Source organism: Asterias rubens, chromosome 3 (assembly GCF_902459465.1).
Source record: "Asterias rubens chromosome 3, eAstRub1.3, whole genome shotgun sequence".
NCBI lineage: Eukaryota > Metazoa > Echinodermata > Asteroidea > Forcipulatida > Asteriidae > Asterias > Asterias rubens.
This window is the reverse complement of record NC_047064.1, coordinates 1755791-1774650: the sequence shown is the minus strand read 5'-3', so window position 1 is coordinate 1774650 and position 18860 is coordinate 1755791. Positions and strand designations below refer to the sequence as shown.

Below are 18860 nucleotides of genomic sequence, written 5' to 3'. Positions count from 1 at the left end.
TGTGACCTAGTTAATGTGAACAGTTCACACGGATTTGAAATTACACCATGGAGGTAAAATTCCCGGATACTGGGAGCTAAAGTTAACAGAACTCAACCAAAACACATGCTATACAAATCCTTGTTTTGTTCTCGTCAGATGATGTAAACAAAACAAAACATAGTTAGTTGTAACATGTTGTTATTTGTCAACACTGATGAAAACGCGCAGTGTTTTTTTTTTTTTTTTGTTTTACTCATAAGCAGATGCCACGTGCATTGACAAAGGGATCCGACACCGAACGGCCTCCTCGACCTCAACGTAAGATGAGCGGATCTTTAGTCCGAACGTCACCCGTCGACAGCTGCGACAGTACGGTCAAGAGGTCTGTGGTGTGGCTCGACCGGCTGTCTCCCCGTTCTCACGTCCCGGACTTTGTGAAAATGAGGAGGGGGGTGGGGGTGGGGGGTAATCACATAATCACATCCATTGAGAATGACCTGATCAAAGATAACATTATTGATGTGGAATTAAGCACGATGCTTTATATCCATATTATACGAACTCATAGGCAAGTTATGCAATTGGTTAAAAACATTGATATTTTAAATTATCGAGAATGTGTATTTTCAAGTGCTGTATCAACATTATTTAATATTTAAGTTTCAATGAAACTAGAACCAATACACACACTGGTGGTACACGTATTTCAAATCGGTCCTTACCAAATGAACACTCTTTTGTATTGTTGTATCTAGAAATGACTGCTCCAAACTATAGTCCAGGTTTTGAAGAAAAATGTGAAAATATTGCTTTCCGTTGAGTGAAATGAACACATATTGGGCTTAATTTGTCTACTTGGAAATCAAGTTTAAGATGGTGTAAGGGGCTTACCATGACTACAGTTGGAACGACCGCGAGAAAATTTAAAAGTTTAAAGGTCCTGATTTTGTTCATTTTAGAGACAGTGTGAGGTATTGATAAGCAAGGCATTCATTTTGATAAAATTATTCCCTGTTGATTTAGCGAACACATTGAGTGGTGTTTTCTGAGGTTGACCACATCTTAAACTAGTTCAACATGCCAGTTGTCCTGTTAGAACGAACCTGCTAAGCTTGACACCAACGGTTCTTTTTAGAGTCAAATCCCCCCCCCCCCCCAAGAGAATTATACACGGCTGTATTCGCAAGTTTGCAAAACAATATAGCTACTTATATATTATTATCATCTCGACCGAGCGTAGCTTTCACTATACACCACTTTGTCAGATTCATACTGCAGCATATACTATTGTATGCACTGTCGAAATCCCGGGTCAATTATTGGCAAGGGTTCCGGGTTGCTTGGGACACGACACATTTCTTGGTCAGGATTACCCGGAATCTTTATCAAAAGGACCCAGAAAAGGGTCAAACGTACGCAGAATCTGTGTTTAAATTATGTTGTTGTTTTTTACCAGTGTCCGGTTCAGCCTGACTCATAATTGTGTCTGGCACCCTGAGACTCATAACCCAAGTCAAGTCTGACCAAGGCGTTTTTAGAATGTAATGTTTCTGATGCATCAAGAGTCAGGCTATTTAACTTGTTCCACACTTAAACTAAAACCACTGGATGCTTTTGGGAAAACAAAAACAGCTGCGTCGGAGGTCTAAGGCCTATTAAGGGTTATACAGTACAATCAGTAAAACGGTATAAGTAATTAAATACATTGACTTCATGGTAAAAAATATCGTTCATGTCCAGATACCAGTTGCCATTCAATTACAGTCAACGACGTTTTTATGGATTGTAGTAGCCTTTAAAGCATTGTGATCTCAACTCAAAGAACAAAGATACTGACAAAACAGGGAGACCGCTACTAATTAAGGCTGGATAGCTCAGTTGGTCGAGTGCCGGCACGCTAATCCGGAGGTCGTTGGCTCAAATCTCACTCTAGTCATTTTTCTCCGTTCAACTCCGAATCTTAAAGATTGTGAGTCAGTACTGATGCAGCTATCTCCCTTAATTACAGTAAAGTCTGAAGACCACCCCATGTTGAGGTAGAACGACAGTGAATTATTAAAGCCTCTTCCTAGAGACAAATCAAGTCTTAATCAACTGATTTGATCATTTCTCCTTTCCCTCGTGAACACCCCCACTGTCCTCAGTCCCGGGGAGGGTGGTTGCGCTCCCCACGTCCCCATCAGACCCCTCCTTCGCATCCTCCATGCTCCCGGCGTCTTTCTTGTTCTCTTTCTTGTACTTCATCCGTCTGTTCTGAAACCATATTTTGATCTGTCTTTCTGTGAGTCCGAGTTGATGCGACAGCTCGATCCGTCTTCTTCTTGTGAGGTAACGGTTGTAGTGGAATTCCTTCTCCAGTTCTAGGGTCTGGTATCGGGTGTAGGTCTGGCGACATCGCTTCCGTCCAACATCCATCCCTGTGACTGTTCCTGCATAGTCAATGATATAATAAAAACACACGGTTAAAACATGGTCGTGAAATGGTTTGGGATATGGAGAAATAACTGGAGAACATATGAACGAATATGTTTCGACATTCATAGGAAGCCCCTTACACTGTCTTAAATTTGATTTTCAGGTACACTTAAAGAGCAAAACTTAACACTACTCAAAAGAGACTTAAAATTGTGCTACTGCAAACCTCATGCAAAACTTCATACCCTACAACGTTAGACTTCAAACTCTATGTGTCCAGAGATACGCACTTGGCATGCCAATTTGGTGCTTTACCGATAAATATTAAATGACTTCAATTTTGACAACAGCGAGATGAGATTTATAATTTCGCTACGTAGCCTACGTGTAAATGGTGGCATTTTTGTTTTCTTCGACAATAAAATCAGACTGATCATAGAAGGATTTATGTCGGTCCGTGTCTTTGTTCTGCGATCAATCAACTCATTCAGATCATATGAACACCTCTGTTACTCCAAACCAACATCACTGTACTGGAATTGAGGATCCACTGTAATATTATTACCGACTCGAAATGCGACTAATATTACTGGAGTGCCCGTAACATTAATCAATTTAGTCTGGTGTACATAGATTCATTAAGGAGTGATTGATGGTCTAGTCTACCCTCAAGGTGCGAACCAACACGTCTTTATGAATGACATTTATATTTGTACTGCGGTGATTGTCATTAGCACGGGTTGGTTGTTGTGTAGTCTTCAATCAACAACTCTTTCAATAATAAGTGATGAGCTGTTTGAGTTGGATGTGTTTTCTTTTAAAGCCGGTTTGACGGAACGCAACTTTAAAACCAAGCCCAGATTGACGACAGTTTCGTGTTGGCATTACGTCTATGCTGTTTTGATATACGTAAAGTGAACCATTGAGTTAAAATTGAAACAATCTTTCTAAATAAACATACAAATCCAGTTTTAGTCTGGAGATCAAGTTAACTCAATGGTTTTGTTCCCTGCCTTTCAATTATGTGCAGGTTCGAACCCCATCTCAGACCGGAGCTTCAGTCACTCCCTTATTGTGTGGGTTTCCCCCTTCCCCCCCCCCCCCCTTCTTCTTCTTTCCTACTCATCATTCCAATGGCGCTAATTCTGCTATTGGGTGTTAAGTCAAACAAAATAAATAAATGTATGGCTCTTCTCACTCATTTACTTCCAAATTAATTTAGTTTTATTCCGATAACTGTCGGGAAGGTAGTATATGATGCTGTTTACTAGTCCTGTTTACCACTCCAGCCAGGCTCATAGAGGATGACATATTGCCTACATTCTAACAGACTGTGATTTGAAGGGGGTTACCCGTGGTGGGTTGAGATAGCCTAAATCAGTTGAGAGTATAGACCGTTACCTTCAGTGATAATAGGGAATATTTCATTTTATTTTTTTATTTTATTTTTGAATAATATTATTGCATTTTTAAAAGAGCCGGTTCGGTCTCGACGTTTCGAACCGTATACTCTGCTCGTCTTCAGGAGAATATTGCATTTATTTGAAAAGATTGTTCCTTCATATAATGGTTTATGTTGTATTATATTTCATGCTGTACTTCCACCGGCAATGATCAGTGTAACATTATAACGGGACATCCACCGCGCCACTCTTGACGGTCCATGTCTGCCCAGGATCAGGCAGGGGAGCCCCGGTGCGATAGCCCTGATGTCTAGGCCTCCCTGACCCATCGGAAACGGGTTTATCAACACGGTGGTGCGGTTGTTGGCAAAGTTTGTCTAGCTTTTTTATTATTGACGTCAGGATATGAGATATGGTTTACATAAGTTTTGTTTTGTCTGATGATATTATGGAACTCCCATAGACAATTATTATTGTAAACGATTATCTATTAAATATGAAATGTTTTTTTCACGGCATGCTGTTCGTATCAGTTAAGAGTGATTTCAGATGTTTTGTTTTCTGTTTTGCTTATATTGTAGATAGTGTCTGAATAACAAAGTAACGATTATTGACAATAACAATATTGTTCCATAATGTCAAATAATTTTGATATGAATATGTACTCGTGTCAAAATGCTTAAAGGAACACGTTGTCTTGGGTCAGTCCAGTTGGTCTTTGAAAAGCGTTTGTAACCGTTTGTAATAAAATGCATATATTATCAGAAAGATATTTTAAAAGTAGAATATAATGATCCACACAAGTATCACTCAAAATTGCGTGGTTTTCATTTTACCTCGTCGACTAACACGGTCGGCTATTTATGAGAGTCAAATGTTTGACTCCCATAAATGGCCGACCGTGTTAGTTTGCCAAGTAAAAACCACGCAATTTCGAGGCAAATTTGTGAGGATCATTGTATTCTACTTTAAAAACATATTTCCAACCATTATGCATTTAATAACAAACGGTTGAAAACGCTCTTCAGAGACCAACTCGACCGATCCAAGGCAACGTGTTCATTTAACTGCTGCGTCAGACTCCAGTACTTGAATCAAATTGTACTACAAGTAAGGTATATATTTGAATGTCTTATTCGTTCCATGTTGTATTGGCTATCTCAGAATATAGCTTGCAGATTTTGCTCAAAATAACAAAAATATAGCTGATAAGGTCAAAGCTATTACGGTTGCCATAACTCAACCACTTAATTCGTTCAACATATTCACAACTTAAATGCAATAAAATAGTCGTCTCAAGTCTACATTACTGCAATGTTTAACATAACACCTAATCTTGAGGGAGTTTTTGAAACATTACCAATTCAATTTAAAACTGGCCCTCCCTAACCAGCACAATAGCCTACCCCTTGCCCTATGGTAGAATGGTGTTAATAGTCAGTAATTGATTGATGGTACCCAGACGCCTTCTCCATAGCCCAAAACACCAAACATTCAACTTTATAATGGGACCTCTTCTCTCAAACTGGAAATAAATTTTCCAGAGGATCAGACACAAGCCCTATTCAGTTTAACTTCAGCAAACTTATCCACTAGAAAACAATCGAAGAATCGAAACTCTTTTCTTCAAGTTCCCCTCAACAAACGACTGGGTCTCTCCGTTCCATTAACAAATCTCCCCAAATTTACGGACTTGTTCATATTTCTGGACGTGGCGCCGAGCTTTGGTACTTCATGTAGACTGTGAGCCAACGGTTGAAACACTTGCATATTGTTTTATTGCAGTTATCAAGTAAACACTTATCTAGACTGTTTGAAGTGTATTTTGGGGAGAAAGACTGACTTGTTGACCGGTATACGGGGGTCTTTACCGGTCCCATCTGTTTGAAAATAAGGTCCGTCCCGTCTTCATTATCGAAAAAAAAATCCTGTCATTAACAAAGCTTACTAATTATTAAGATTACACCAGTACCAAAACTTCCTAGACATGTTCTCATAAAGGCTTTAGACACCTTTGGTAAATTGTAAAACTGTCAAAGACTTATATTCTGACTTATCCCAAAATCTGCATAATAACAAATCTGTGAAAATTAGGGCTCAATTGGTCATCGAAATTGCAAGAGAATACTGAAAGAAAAATCAAAAATGTTGCACAAAATGTGTGTGCTTTCAGATGCCTCATATAACGTTGTGTGTTTGTAATCGAGAGTTAAATTTGAAAAACAATGCTTCTTTCAGTAACACATAGTACAGGAAGAAAATTGTGTTAACCATCCATGAATGCCAAAATTCCAATACCAAAATCAACCTTTCAACATCAGTTTCATCAAGAAACTAAAAAACTTAAACCAAGTAAACAAAACTCTCAAGAACCTAAATTGAGTTGTTTTAATTGACTCACAAATCGGATCATTGAATCCGTTCGTCAAGCTATTACAGTGATTGTGTCACAGTGACTCTAAAAGGACACGTCTATTTAACTGGCCTCCGCTAATCACTACGTAATGATTACCGTGGTTTTAACCACAGTGACAAATATATCCGGTAAACCGATTACGAGCTGGATGGGGTTTTGACTTATGTAAACACTGCGCAATAGTTGATATTAGTATACTTGGCATAATGTTGTTAAGTTCTGTAGACCATAGGTTAAACGACTGTTGATTGATTTTTAAAATGTTCCGACCGAAGGAGGTTCCGTTCGAAAAGCTAGACCGGATCTTAGGTTCATTATTGTTTAATTTGAATACGGTATCTATGGTTTAAGAGCGTTCCTTTCCTCTACATTGTGGGGCACCTCTGTGCCATACACCATGGAGGTAGGCATAACACCCAACTCACAAAGTAGAAATCAAGCAGGGCCCAATTTCATAAATAGCACAATAACTTGCTAAGCACGGCAAAAATATTTCTAAACTGAAAAGGCTTATTTGCTTTTTTTTGTCTTCTGGGAACTACAGTCAACTCTTTTGTTTGAAATTGTTCCTTCACTTTGCTAAGCACCTCTTTAGGCCACGGATATTTAATGCCCGCTGATTAATTGAATGATTAATTGAAGATTGAACATTATCAACTCGCACAAAGTTTCCCACGTATAAGATGATTGTCGTTTGGCATGACAATACAGAAAATTGTTGTGGAATTTATGTTCGAGAAGATTTTGTACAGGACCATGAACAGTACATCAATTGTAGTCCTTTCATACGAGGTATATTTTTCTTAAGGTTTTACATTCACGCTACATTTTATCGAGGACCCTTGCTAGAAAAGGGCCTTTTCATTTTTGACAAATCAGAGACATTTTGAGTAGATCTTGTGGAATGTGGATCTTGTATTATGTTGCATACTACTTCTGGCAGGACATCGGGCGCAATTTGTGGGGTAAACCAAACATTGTTCCTGATATTTATTTTCAGGGTTCATTTTTTTAAATCAATTTAGAAAAAAGCATGTCCACTCTAAAAAGCACTACGACATTGGCAATTCTAATGAGCCGAAGAAAAAAAATTGTTGTCAGCAACAACACCGGCTGGGCCACGTCATTGCCTCTCGTTAATTTTTAGCAGAACCCAGGGCACAATTTCAATAAAGCTGCTAAGAAGAAAATACTGCTTGACAAATTTCTTTGGCAAGCAAATATTGAGTGAGGCACCTTGCAAAACTCATGTAATGTTTGCTGATATTGTTTTTTGTAATGTAGGCCTACATGTACTTTGGTCGTCCAAAGCTTATTCATTACAGAGACAAATCACTGTAGAGTCAATTTCACTTTCTACGATTTTTAAAAACCCTCTTTTTCTGGTAAATCAATGATAATATCTCAAACCATTCGCAGTCCATATTTCTCTCGGCATAGCAGGGCCAGTCGCTACTTATTTCACTGACGGCCTCCGTATAGACAAGGTTAATCATGTGTTATTTTATGGAGTCGTAAAAATGTTGCGCGAAGTCATTCAACAAGAAATGGTGGGGGAGAGAGGCTGAGGGGCCCACCCACGAGAGGGAAGTAAGAATGTTTGTCAATCGACAGGTATTATGCTAGAATAAGTCAACAGATTCATTGGAAATAAACTCATAGAGTTTTACAACCTCGTTATTATTAATCATGGACGAGTTTTCATATATAGAACTAGAGTGTGGTTTGTTGTTTTGGTTGTGTGTGTTTTGCTCAAGTCGACCACAGGTTGTAAGACCGGCGTCTGCTAAGGTGTCCATTACAGACGTTGACTTAGAAAATGTAGCATTGATATGGTATGGTCTGGATCACGTATTCTAATGAAAGTTGACACTTTCTGCCAAATTGAAAAAAAACAATAAGAGAGAACAAACATTGTCATTTCTCATAGCCCCTTTTTTCAAGTTCACCCAAGATTATATATCTACCCTATTTTGTAATTTTTTTTGTTTTTGTCCAGGTTGAGTCATTCCGGTGTTCCAGTATGTTACATAACCTTAAATCTTTCTGATAACTAAGATTTTGAAGAAAATAATACAGCAATGTAACAAGTGTAAGATATATTGTTCTTACAGGCATATTTCTCAGTGGTACTAATCATCTGTATACCATGTTGCGTTTGGAATAACATGTATTTTATTTTACAACGCTGTTGAAAATATCTTTACGTTGGCATAATATAGCATGTGTCGATAATTACTTTTTGGTTTATTGTTTGACTTTAGCCTTACGACATGTCTCAAATCCTGTGAAACATGTTTAACAGGTAATGCAACTCGGGATGTGAACCCACGACCATTTCCCTCCACTAAACCCTGCGATTACCCGGTAGTCTATATAGAGGCGGTTACTGTAACAATTTAATTATGCTAAACTTGCATCATGATATTTTTTTTAATTAAAACTCTTACCTTTACGCCGGTGGTACATGTTATGCTGTATTAACTTGTTTTTTTTAAGAGCACTGGACACTATTGGTAATTACACAAAATATTTGTTAGCAAAACAACTTACTTGGTAACGAGCAATGGGGAGCTGTTGATAGTGTAACACATTGTGAAAAACGGCTCCCTCGGAAGTAACGTAGTTTTTGAGAAAGAAGTAATTTCTCAGTAAAATATTTAAATTGATTGGTCTCGAAAACAAGCATCTGAAAGCACACAACTTTTTGTCACAATGGTGTTTTTTTCTTCCATTAGGCTATATTATCTCGCAGCAACTCCGACGACCAATTGATTTCAACTTTTCACAGTTTTGTTATTTTGTAAATATTTTGAGATACACAAAGTGATAAGACTGGTCTTTAACAATATTACCAAAGCTGTCTAGATACTTTAATCAAGTCAGATTGTGTATAGTAAATTAATTTGTCTCCACCAAAACAACTGAGCTTTTGCGCGTTATTCAAATATTCTCATCATTATTGACTTATCGTGAATGTGATTTTTCTATCATTCGTGCAAGACGTCGGTGCCCAATGTGACAGTTACTTTAACCTCCATGCTTATTCTTCAAAAAGTTGGCACAGATCTTGATACTTCACAGACAACTCATTGCATTGCAATTCATCCAACACTTAAAAAAAATGTCTGATAATGTAGTTTCCAAAGTTCATAACCAAAACACGGTGTCCCTGGGAGCATTTCCAAACAGGGTTAGTAGAGTTTAGATTCATGTGTTTGTAATATTTGCATTACTTTTGAAAGGATTATGAGAGACAGACATGCAAAATTGAGTAAATTTATAGGGGACAAAAAATGTGGTGTAAAATTTTTGTCCTCTCGACTAAAATGTATACGATGGTAAAGCAAGCAGTATTCCACGTTCCATCGGTGCACGTATCATCATGATGTTATTATGTATTCATCATTTATGAGATTTACAAAACGAGAAGGAAAATCCATATTTAGAGTACATTATCAAGCTGACTTAAGCCCCTTTCACACGATGGCAATTTAAATTAAATCTTGCTAAATTGTAACATGGTTGTGAAAATTTACAAAATGTACCTTGTGTGAAAGGACAGCAATTGTTTCTACTGTCAAAGTTCTCGTGCAAAATATTGTTTAACATTGCTTACAGCAATGCTAAAATTAAGCAAGGGACCCCAGTTAAATTTCTGTCGTGTGAATACCACTTTAGTGTTCACCATGATACGGTGTTACAGTCGCAAATACAGCTGACACTGTATAGGTATTTTGTTGTGTTTATGACATACGGAGAAATATAGATTATGTTTATTATGATTTGATTGATAAATGATTTACATACCTGTAACGTTCATCCACGGGAAATTTGAATTGCCTCCCGATACCGCTGAATTATGACAGTTATTATTGAGTACATCTGACTGAGCACTTTGTGAAAAGACACCCATCGCACCAGAGTGTTCTTTCAAGTTATACGAAGCGTCAATCTCGGCCGTGTTTCCCGGCCATGAGGTGCCGTAAGATGCGAGCCTAGCATCCCACGAAGTAATCGGTGACGCTGCGCTCTGGTTCAACGTCCCGTACATGTTACTCGGTGTGTTTGTACTGTGGGGTTCGTACGAGCCGTGGTAGGTACCGCTGGTGGTCGCCGGAGTGAAATACCCGGGCGGTTGCTGGTGATGGCTGGCTGAGACTCCATTCATGGTACCGCTGATGTTTCCCGTACTATAAGCACTCTTTTGGTTTTTACTAAAAGCACAAGATGGTAGTTCGTACCCTGATGGGTAAAACCCCTCGCCCGGCTGGTACTTGGAGAAAAGAGTGTTGACAAAATACGAACTGGAATTCATGTTTGACACAACGCTCGCCTATAACAAGCGTGGTGTTGATAAACAAAATAATATGGAGTAATATAACGGCTATTGCAGACAGTAGCGGGGTTTGCCTGTCAGAACCTTTTACAGTGGCGTTATGTGATACAACCACATTAGCTCCATTTATTTCAACTACTGGACTTCCATTTCCCATTGACGACTGATACACGAGATCAGCCAATCAGAATGCCCGTACCTGCTGCTTCGGAAGCACTGGTGTTCTATTCAGTTGGTTGAGTACGCGTGGTTCCCCATAGCCATCAGAGAACACTGTAATATTAATTAAACCCAATGTTGACTATCGGCATGCTTCTTTCTGGTACCGCCCAGGCCGCTCCGGCCCGAGGTCACCAACGTAAAAGCCAAACTCGGCAGTGGGACGAACCATGGACGAACTATCGGAAGGAAAAAACGTTGTGATATTACACCAGTAGCATGTATCATGCTTTGTTTGTACACAAAAGGGCATCCCTAGTCATTTTGTTATCAATCGCCCACCTCTCCAACCCGGTGTATTCAGAACCTGTAATGAGATCCTGTGACGACTAGGACCCGAAACCCAATTTGAGCCAATTATAAACCCAGTCGGCATGTAGCTAGTCTTGTAATTACAAGTTTATTATGACGGTTTGCATGATATTGTGTTTTTGGAAGGCGTGCTGCGGAGCCATAAACGTTTTTGATGTGATTAAGGGATTAGCACACTTGTGTTAAGTCAGAGACGAATACAAAATGAAAGAGACAGAAGTCTCAAGGAGCAATGAGATTGGTGCGATGCTTTTGAAAGATGCAATCTGGACGAGAATAGTGTGGAGTTGTTGGGGTGTTTGCCTGTCTGTTTGTTCACCACCACCCCAACCCCAACCCAACCCCAACCCCTTCACGTTTCCCTCGAATGGATACATGACCAAACTTGGTCTGACGCAACAGTGTTTTGATAACATGGATGGTTTAAGTGAACATAAATAAAACATAGTCCATCGTTCACCCCCCCCCCCCCCCCTCTGAAAGTGGCAATTCACAAATACAGTATAATGTTGTTCGCGTTACAATTGCACCAATATTTCGACGATTTATTTAGCCCACCAGTACTTTAAACGTCTAAATATACTACAATGCCAAACTAATTTGAGTCTGCCTCTTTTCTTCTTGAAACAAAATTAAAAACAAGAAACAAAATGAGATCTTCTAACAATTTCTGCTGAGGAAAAAAGGCCAATTGAAAGGTGTAGGCTACCGGTAGTTTTTTTTTTACTTGGCTGAATCATTTTCCATCTCGGACTAAAAATTACCCCAAATTATTCCCTCGTTCCCTCCCTCCCATCTCCCTTTAAAACCCTAAAAACCCTAAAAGAATTTGATGTAAGTTAAACTACGCCCTCTACGCCCCCCCGCCCACATCCAACCCAAACAATATTCGTGGAATTAATTAATTAATGTGGGTTCACTTTTTTATTGCCACTAAAAACAATAACACCATTTGGAAAACCGTTTAATTTCTCCCCACCCCTACAAAAATCAAATCGCGTAGTTCCGGTTACTGTATATACCACCACATCCTCTCTGTTCCTATAAATACTACACGTCATTGGTTAAAGGCAGTTACAGAATTGGTAAGAAAACAAAATCGTGAAGATCACAAATTAACATCAAACTTACACGGTCTAATGATGATGATAGAAGAAAACATATTTCTGTCTAAAATGTCATATTATTTGATGAGGAACAAATATTTGAACTAAGCGTTTGGAATTTATCGCTCAGTGTGCGTTTTATTTTTTATTTTATTTGTTGTTAATCAATGTCATGCAAAAATAATGTGTAATCGGTTTTTCACTATTTTATCGAGACCCAGATGGCCGATCGATGTCAAACTTCTACAGGTTTGTCAGTTTATGTATATGGTAAATTAGATTACATAAAGTGCTAACACTGCCAGCAACTGTGTTGTTAGCAAAACCAATTATGTAATGTTCCTTTAAAACGGATGTTGAACTACACACCATCCGTGTAAGGGACAGAAGGGTTCCCAAAGTATTCCACCACCTTGTACCTTGTTGACGTCAATGAAGGGACGAGACAAGTTCGTTGACGCGTTCTAAGAGTGGTTACAAACACAGATCAACAAATAAATTACAGGATAGATGTTAAAGGCAGTGGACACTATTGGTAATTACTCAAAATAATTATTAGCATAAAACCTTTCTTGGTAACGAGTAATGGGGAGAGGTTGATGGTATAAAACATTGTGAGAAACGGCTCCCTCTGAAGTGCCATAGTTTTCGAGAAAGAAGTAATTTTCCACGAATTTGATTTCGAGACCTCAGATTTAGAACTTGAGGTCTAGAAATCAACCATCTAAACGCACACAACTTCGTGTGTTAAGGTTTGTTTTTTTTCATTATTATCTCGCAACTTTGATGACCGATTGAGCTCAAGTTTTCACAGGTTTGTTATTTTATACATATGTTGAGATACACCAAGAGAGAAGACTGGTCTTTGACAATTACCAATAGTATACTCCCAAGGGAGCTGAGAAACATTACAGGGATGTTATTGGCCCCATGACCAGGGCACTAATGTAAAGAGCATTGATACGGTTATTGTGAAATGCGCTATATAAAAAAAATAGTATCTAGTGCCTTTAAATGTGCGTCGGGGATAAAGAATATCTACATTGCTACCGGTGTATGGGTAACAACCAAAAGTAATAGGTAAATAATAAATTTATAAAGAAAGATCCGTTAAAAAAAGGTACAGTGAAAGATACACGAATCTGAGATACAATACAATAAGTAAATCAATAATGCAATATTCCTCTAAAATGGTCTTACCTTGAGAGATTTGTAAATGGGATTAGAAGGCGTGACAGGGCACATATTTCAGTAATTGCAGTCTGTTTAGTTTAGCATCGAATTTTTGTATGTAAACAAACATTGAAACAATTCATTAAAACTTAACCCCCCCCCCCCCCCATACTCTAAATCGGAATGTCAAAAGTTCACATTAAACAATGGTTCCTAATCCTTGATGTACCAGCTGCTAAGAGTTTGAACTGCCTCTAGCAATATCGAGCTAGGTCGGTGTTGTAGTGGTAAGACATCTGCTCTTGCAATGCAAAGGTGGTGGGTTCGAATCCAAAATGGGTGAATTGCATGTGGATTTGTTATCACATAACTCGTGGAAGTACTCAGTGTGCTTCTTAGTGTAAGGGTGAAGATACAACAACAAAAACACCACAATGGCCCTAGACCATGGAAGAAATATTGGTCATTAAAATGCATTAAAGTCTGGTTCTTTCTGTACACGGCTGTACACTTACCACATGAATAACACAGGGCTCTTGACATATGTTTTGTGCATCCCTAGATTCTCGAGAGGTTGGTTCACATTTTCAAACTTCAGGTGAACATTATGCTGTGACCAAACATTTGGGGGAAGGAGTGTTGATAAATAATGTTTCGAATCATTCATTTGTGCATTTTCATTCTCATTTGGATAGTCGGGGGGGGGGGGCTGCTGCTTAATATCAAAGTCTTATATAGCGCACGTATCTACCAAACAAGGTACTCGAGGCGCTGAGTATATACAAACTTTCAGAAAGATAGGTTATTACAGCGATGAATTCTAAGACCCAATTATTTAGCACCTTATAAGGGTTTACATAGGTGAACAAACTAAGGCCGTGTGAAAATATTAAATGGATGTGGTTTGATCGTCACTTGTACATGCATAAAACATAGGATGTACAGACCATAGCAACAACTATAGCAACATCCGCAGCCGCAGATTCCGAAATGTGATTTGGGTCATTAAACACTGCCCTCTGTTGGTGGGCTCTAAGAATTAAGCTCTTTAAAAAAATATCTAAAAACAATATCTGGTAAACAAACATTGGTCCGCATTTCGAAAAAGGGGAAAGATTTGGGTTTATTTTTGGGTTACAGAATAATATAAGATTTTCTGAAATGTGCACTGCAAAAGCTGGGATGTTAAATGGATTCCCTTGGTATATATACGTGACAACACCAACACGGTGTTAATTTCACCAACGATATAGTAACGGGGATAAATAGCACCATGCTAGTGTTCTCATGTATAGATACCAGGAAGAATCAATTTAACACCCCCGTTTTTGCAGTGTGTTGCCCCTTAAACGCACTTTACACAGAGTCCCTCGACGACCCCCCCCCCCCCCCCCCCCCCGCTGTTTCTCTCTCGCTCTTACTTTCTTTCAGTTCAAATGATATTTCATTATAGAAAGGTTTACCAATCTATTTTAGATAGACTGGATAGTAGTGGTCGTTATGCTAACGCCGGTGTTGACTTTCTCGTGAAAACATCATTTATAGGGATTTCCCCTAACGGGAATGGGCTCCAATAGATTTATTGCAAAATCCGCCCGTGTTCTATTCAGAGGCAAACCTTTATCGTATTAATTTCGTTTTATTATGTGAAGTGACAACATCCAAGAGGAAGTATTGGCTCTAACCGTAATATGCTGATGAACTGTGTGACTTAACAATTTCAAACAAGTGTTGGCTTAAAGACGCTGGACACTATTGGTAATTGTCAAAGACCAGTCTTCTCATAAACTTGCCGTATTTCAACAAATGCATAACACAACAAACCTGTGAAAATCGGTCATCGAAGATGCGAGATAATAATGAAAGAAAAAACACCCTTGTCACGCGAAGTTGTGTGCTTTCCGATGCTTGATTTCGGGACCTCAAATTCTAAATCTGAGGTTTTGAAATCAAATTCGTGGAAAATTACTTCATTCTCGGAAAGTTTCTCACAATGTTTTATACTACCAACCTCTCCCCATTTACTTGTTACCAAGTAAGGTTTTATGCTAATAATTATTTTGAGTAATTACCAATAGTGTCCACTGCCTTTAAAGGCACTGTATACGTTTGGTTGTTACTCAAAATATATTAGCATAAAACCTTACTTGGTAACGAGTAATGGGAGCTGTTGATGGTAAAAAACATTGTGAGAAACGACTCCCTCTGAAGTAACGTAGTTTTTGAGAAAGAGGTAGTATCTCACTAAAATGATAAAATACTTCTTCCGGTCTGAAAGCACACTATTTTGTACAACGAGGGTGTTTTGTTTTTCTTTGTTTTTCATCATTTAAGATGCAACTTTATTGACCAACTGAGTCCAAATTTTCACAGGCTTGTTATTGTATGCATATGTTGAGATACACCACCAAACGTGTTCAGTGACTTTAAAGACAAACGAAAATATATCTTTCCTTCCCCGCATGTCCAATTATTAATGTGTATGATGTGAAGAGCAGATGTATGTAAACTCGATGTTGGTGTTTGGTTATCTAATACTTGTGTTATTTTCTGGGAGGTTTAATTGGGAGGTTTGTGGATGTGGTCAACTATTGTCTTCCTACATCAGCTCAACCGCTGTTGTTTATAGGTTTCACTTTAAGGTTTTTAACATTTTTCGAAATTTCCCCTTTTTCATGATGTAGGTAAACAAATGCCAAATGCCAAATGCCAGTGTAAATAAATAGGTCTACATGTTTTATTTCATTGGATGGTTTTCTAGTTTAGCCAGAGGAAGTTGTTCAGTTTAGTGTGTTTGTCACATTATAACTTGTTATATATGTCAATCTAAAAAATTATGTAATGACCAGAGGAAAACTTACATTTTCCAGCAAAGGTTAAATAAAAGGAAACCCACCGCCACCAAAACTCCCCAAGAATGGTAATTTGAAAGTACGCCCTCTATCATTGAGGCAAGCACTGCTGTTGTGTATACACGTAGTAACTGTGTTTATAACCAAAGTTTTTTAGCCGCCCAAAATTGAACCAAATACATTTGTAATTCTTTCGTTTTTCTGTTCAATTTTTTGAGGGATAATATAGAGCTAAGCTCATACAGCAAAATAGTCCCGACAAGGTAAACTGCCAAGTCTTCATTTAGGAAAGGGACCCCAAAGCCCTACGTTTGACAGCAAAATATGAATTTTCTAAGAGAACGAGTGTTCCCAAAAATGTCAAAGTCAGAACCTTTTGGCACAATTATTATTTGATCATGTTTTTAACAATCTCAAAAAGCAATGAACTTAGCCTATTTTGACTGCTAGAAATTATTGAGTGTTTAAAAGTAATGGTTTCCGTACAATGCATTTACTATTAGTTAAAGCAGTGGCGAGTCTGTGCCTGAGGCAATACTTAACGCCCAAAATAATATCCTCCAAAATCTCTCATTTTTTTGTGTATAATTTATTATTACGATGAACGACATACGTAAAGGAAAATCAGTACCCGCGGTGGATTTTTAAGTTTGCAGAGCTATTAAACATGTACAGAAACTATGAGCTGTTTTCCTGACAATATTGTTGATTGAAAGTATTTGTAAAAAGAAAAAGAAAAAAAAAATCAACCGTAGTCACTAATGTATGCAAACAATAAGATTACTTTTTTCCCTTCTTAAAATTTCGATTTATGTTGGACATGGAGGTAGAAGAACAGAACCTCAGTGAATAGCAATGATACTCGACTTCAAACTACAACCTAAACTAAATTTCATCACAAGAGGGCGCAATAACATTAGCCCGTCGTTGTTGTCTTAAAACAATGCCTGTAGTAAAGTATGACTTACAGAAAGTAAGCGGCCTCAACCTAAGGACCGAAATCCGCCAGTCTGACTCAATCATGACAACTTGTTTAATGTTAATTCTCTATTGTTTTGTTCAGCTCCTTGATCTATAGTGCCAGGGATATGTGCGCTTTATAAGAACGTTGTATTATTATTATTAAAGGCAGTGGACACTAATGGTAATTGTCAAAGACTAGCCTTCACAGTTGGTGTATCTCAACATAATTATGCATAACATAACAAATCTGTGAAATTTTAAACTCAATCGGTCGTCGAACTTGCGAGACCTCAAGTTCTAAATGTGAGGTCTCGAAATCAAATTCGTGGAAAATTACTTCTTTCTCGAAAACTATGGCACTTCAGAGGGAGCCGTTTCTCACAATGTTTTATACCATCAACCTCTCCCCATTACTCGTCATAAAAGGTTTTATGATGACAATTGTTTCGAGTAATTACCAATAGTGTCCACTGCCTTTAATGTTAGGAAGCGAATGGTTTGGTACAACACTGGTCTTGAAAAGAGCGCATTCCTTGCAAGAGTTAGACAAAAGGCAACAGTTACATCACAACAAAAATAATACATATTAATGCCTTCTTATGTTGTAATGATGTAGTAGAAACACCACGGGTGTCCTTTATAAACTTGTCTTGATATTATCAAAGAAGAAATCTACACACTAAAGTGGATACACAGTCATGTTTTGTCTACAAACTGAATAATGCATTGATACATCGCCACATTGTATTTGTGTGTAGTTGCAGACCTCTCCATATTGAACAAACCGACCTGGTTGGCATGGGCGACCGACCGAATGTTGGTAAACACTCTCACTTATCTGTAAACAGCCAAATTCAACATTTTCGGCAAACTTTAAACTAAGTGTTAAACCTCCACTGATCAGTTGCTCTGTTCCAACAACTTCAACACTGTGTTTAAATATATGTAAAACAACAAACTTCCAGTAGTTTTTTTTTTTTTTTTTTTTGGGGGGGGGGGGGGTGAATTTATGGCATTTTCTAGTTTCCATTGCAAAAACTCGGGCTGTGACGTGCAACGGTCTGTACGTGGCAAACTTTATAAGAAACACAGGCAGCATTTCCAGTAGATTTTTTTTTTTTTTTTTCGATTTTTCTTTTCTTCTCAAAGCTGGAAGCAGATCAAAGCAACAAAATGAAAACAAATTTTTTTTGTATAGACTGCCTACTGCACCCAACATCATGAACAAAAAATTTCGTCGATAATATTTCAGATTGAGGTTGTCATTACTAATTCAATCAAGAAGGTGGACCGTCCAACCTAGTTTTGTCCATCCAGTATAAACTCAACGTGCTTTAAAAAGCTGTAAATCTTAGCTTGAATTTCCAATAAAATTTTCATCGAGTAACAAGTATGGCCTTTCTTGTGTAAATAACGCGTTAACATCACCATAAATCGATTCTCGCAGCGGAAAGTTTGGCTGGCTTCGGGTGTACCTACTGACGAAGACTGCACAGAAATGTTAACAGGAGGTTTAGGCTTTTAGGGGTCATATTCATAAATATAAAATTATTTACAAGAACAAAAAATGTTTGTAAATCAACAGGCTGACTTTAATTTATTAAATTGACCTCAATGGAAATTAAAACAAGAGAGGGTTAGGTCTACATTGTTTAAAACAACGGGCCAACCCCGTAGGCT

General features: G+C 38.1%; 1 protein-coding gene across 1 annotated transcript; it reads right to left on the bottom strand.

Annotated features, from left to right (window-relative positions):
* Positions 1-1138: 1138 nt before the first annotated feature.
* On the bottom strand, positions 1139-10630 carry LOC117288468 (homeobox protein HB1-like). The gene is made up of 2 exons (XM_033769346.1): positions 10027-10630; positions 1139-2411 (listed from the first exon to the last, which is right to left on the bottom strand). Exons 1-2 carry the CDS (start codon positions 10532-10534, stop codon positions 2086-2088), a joined length of 834 nt encoding a protein of 277 aa, XP_033625237.1. The 5' UTR covers positions 10535-10630; the 3' UTR covers positions 1139-2085.
* Positions 10631-18860: the final 8230 nt, after the last annotated feature.

Excerpts from the sequence above, each read along its gene's own strand:
- LOC117288468 (XM_033769346.1), bottom strand. The coding sequence starts at position 10,534 with ATGAATTCCAGTTCGTATTTTGTCAACACTCTTTTCTCCAAGTACCAG. Across the intron at positions 2,412-10,026 it reads CCCGTGGATGAACGTTACAG|GAACAGTCACAGGGATGGAT; the intron begins GTATGTAAATCA and ends TTGACTATGCAG.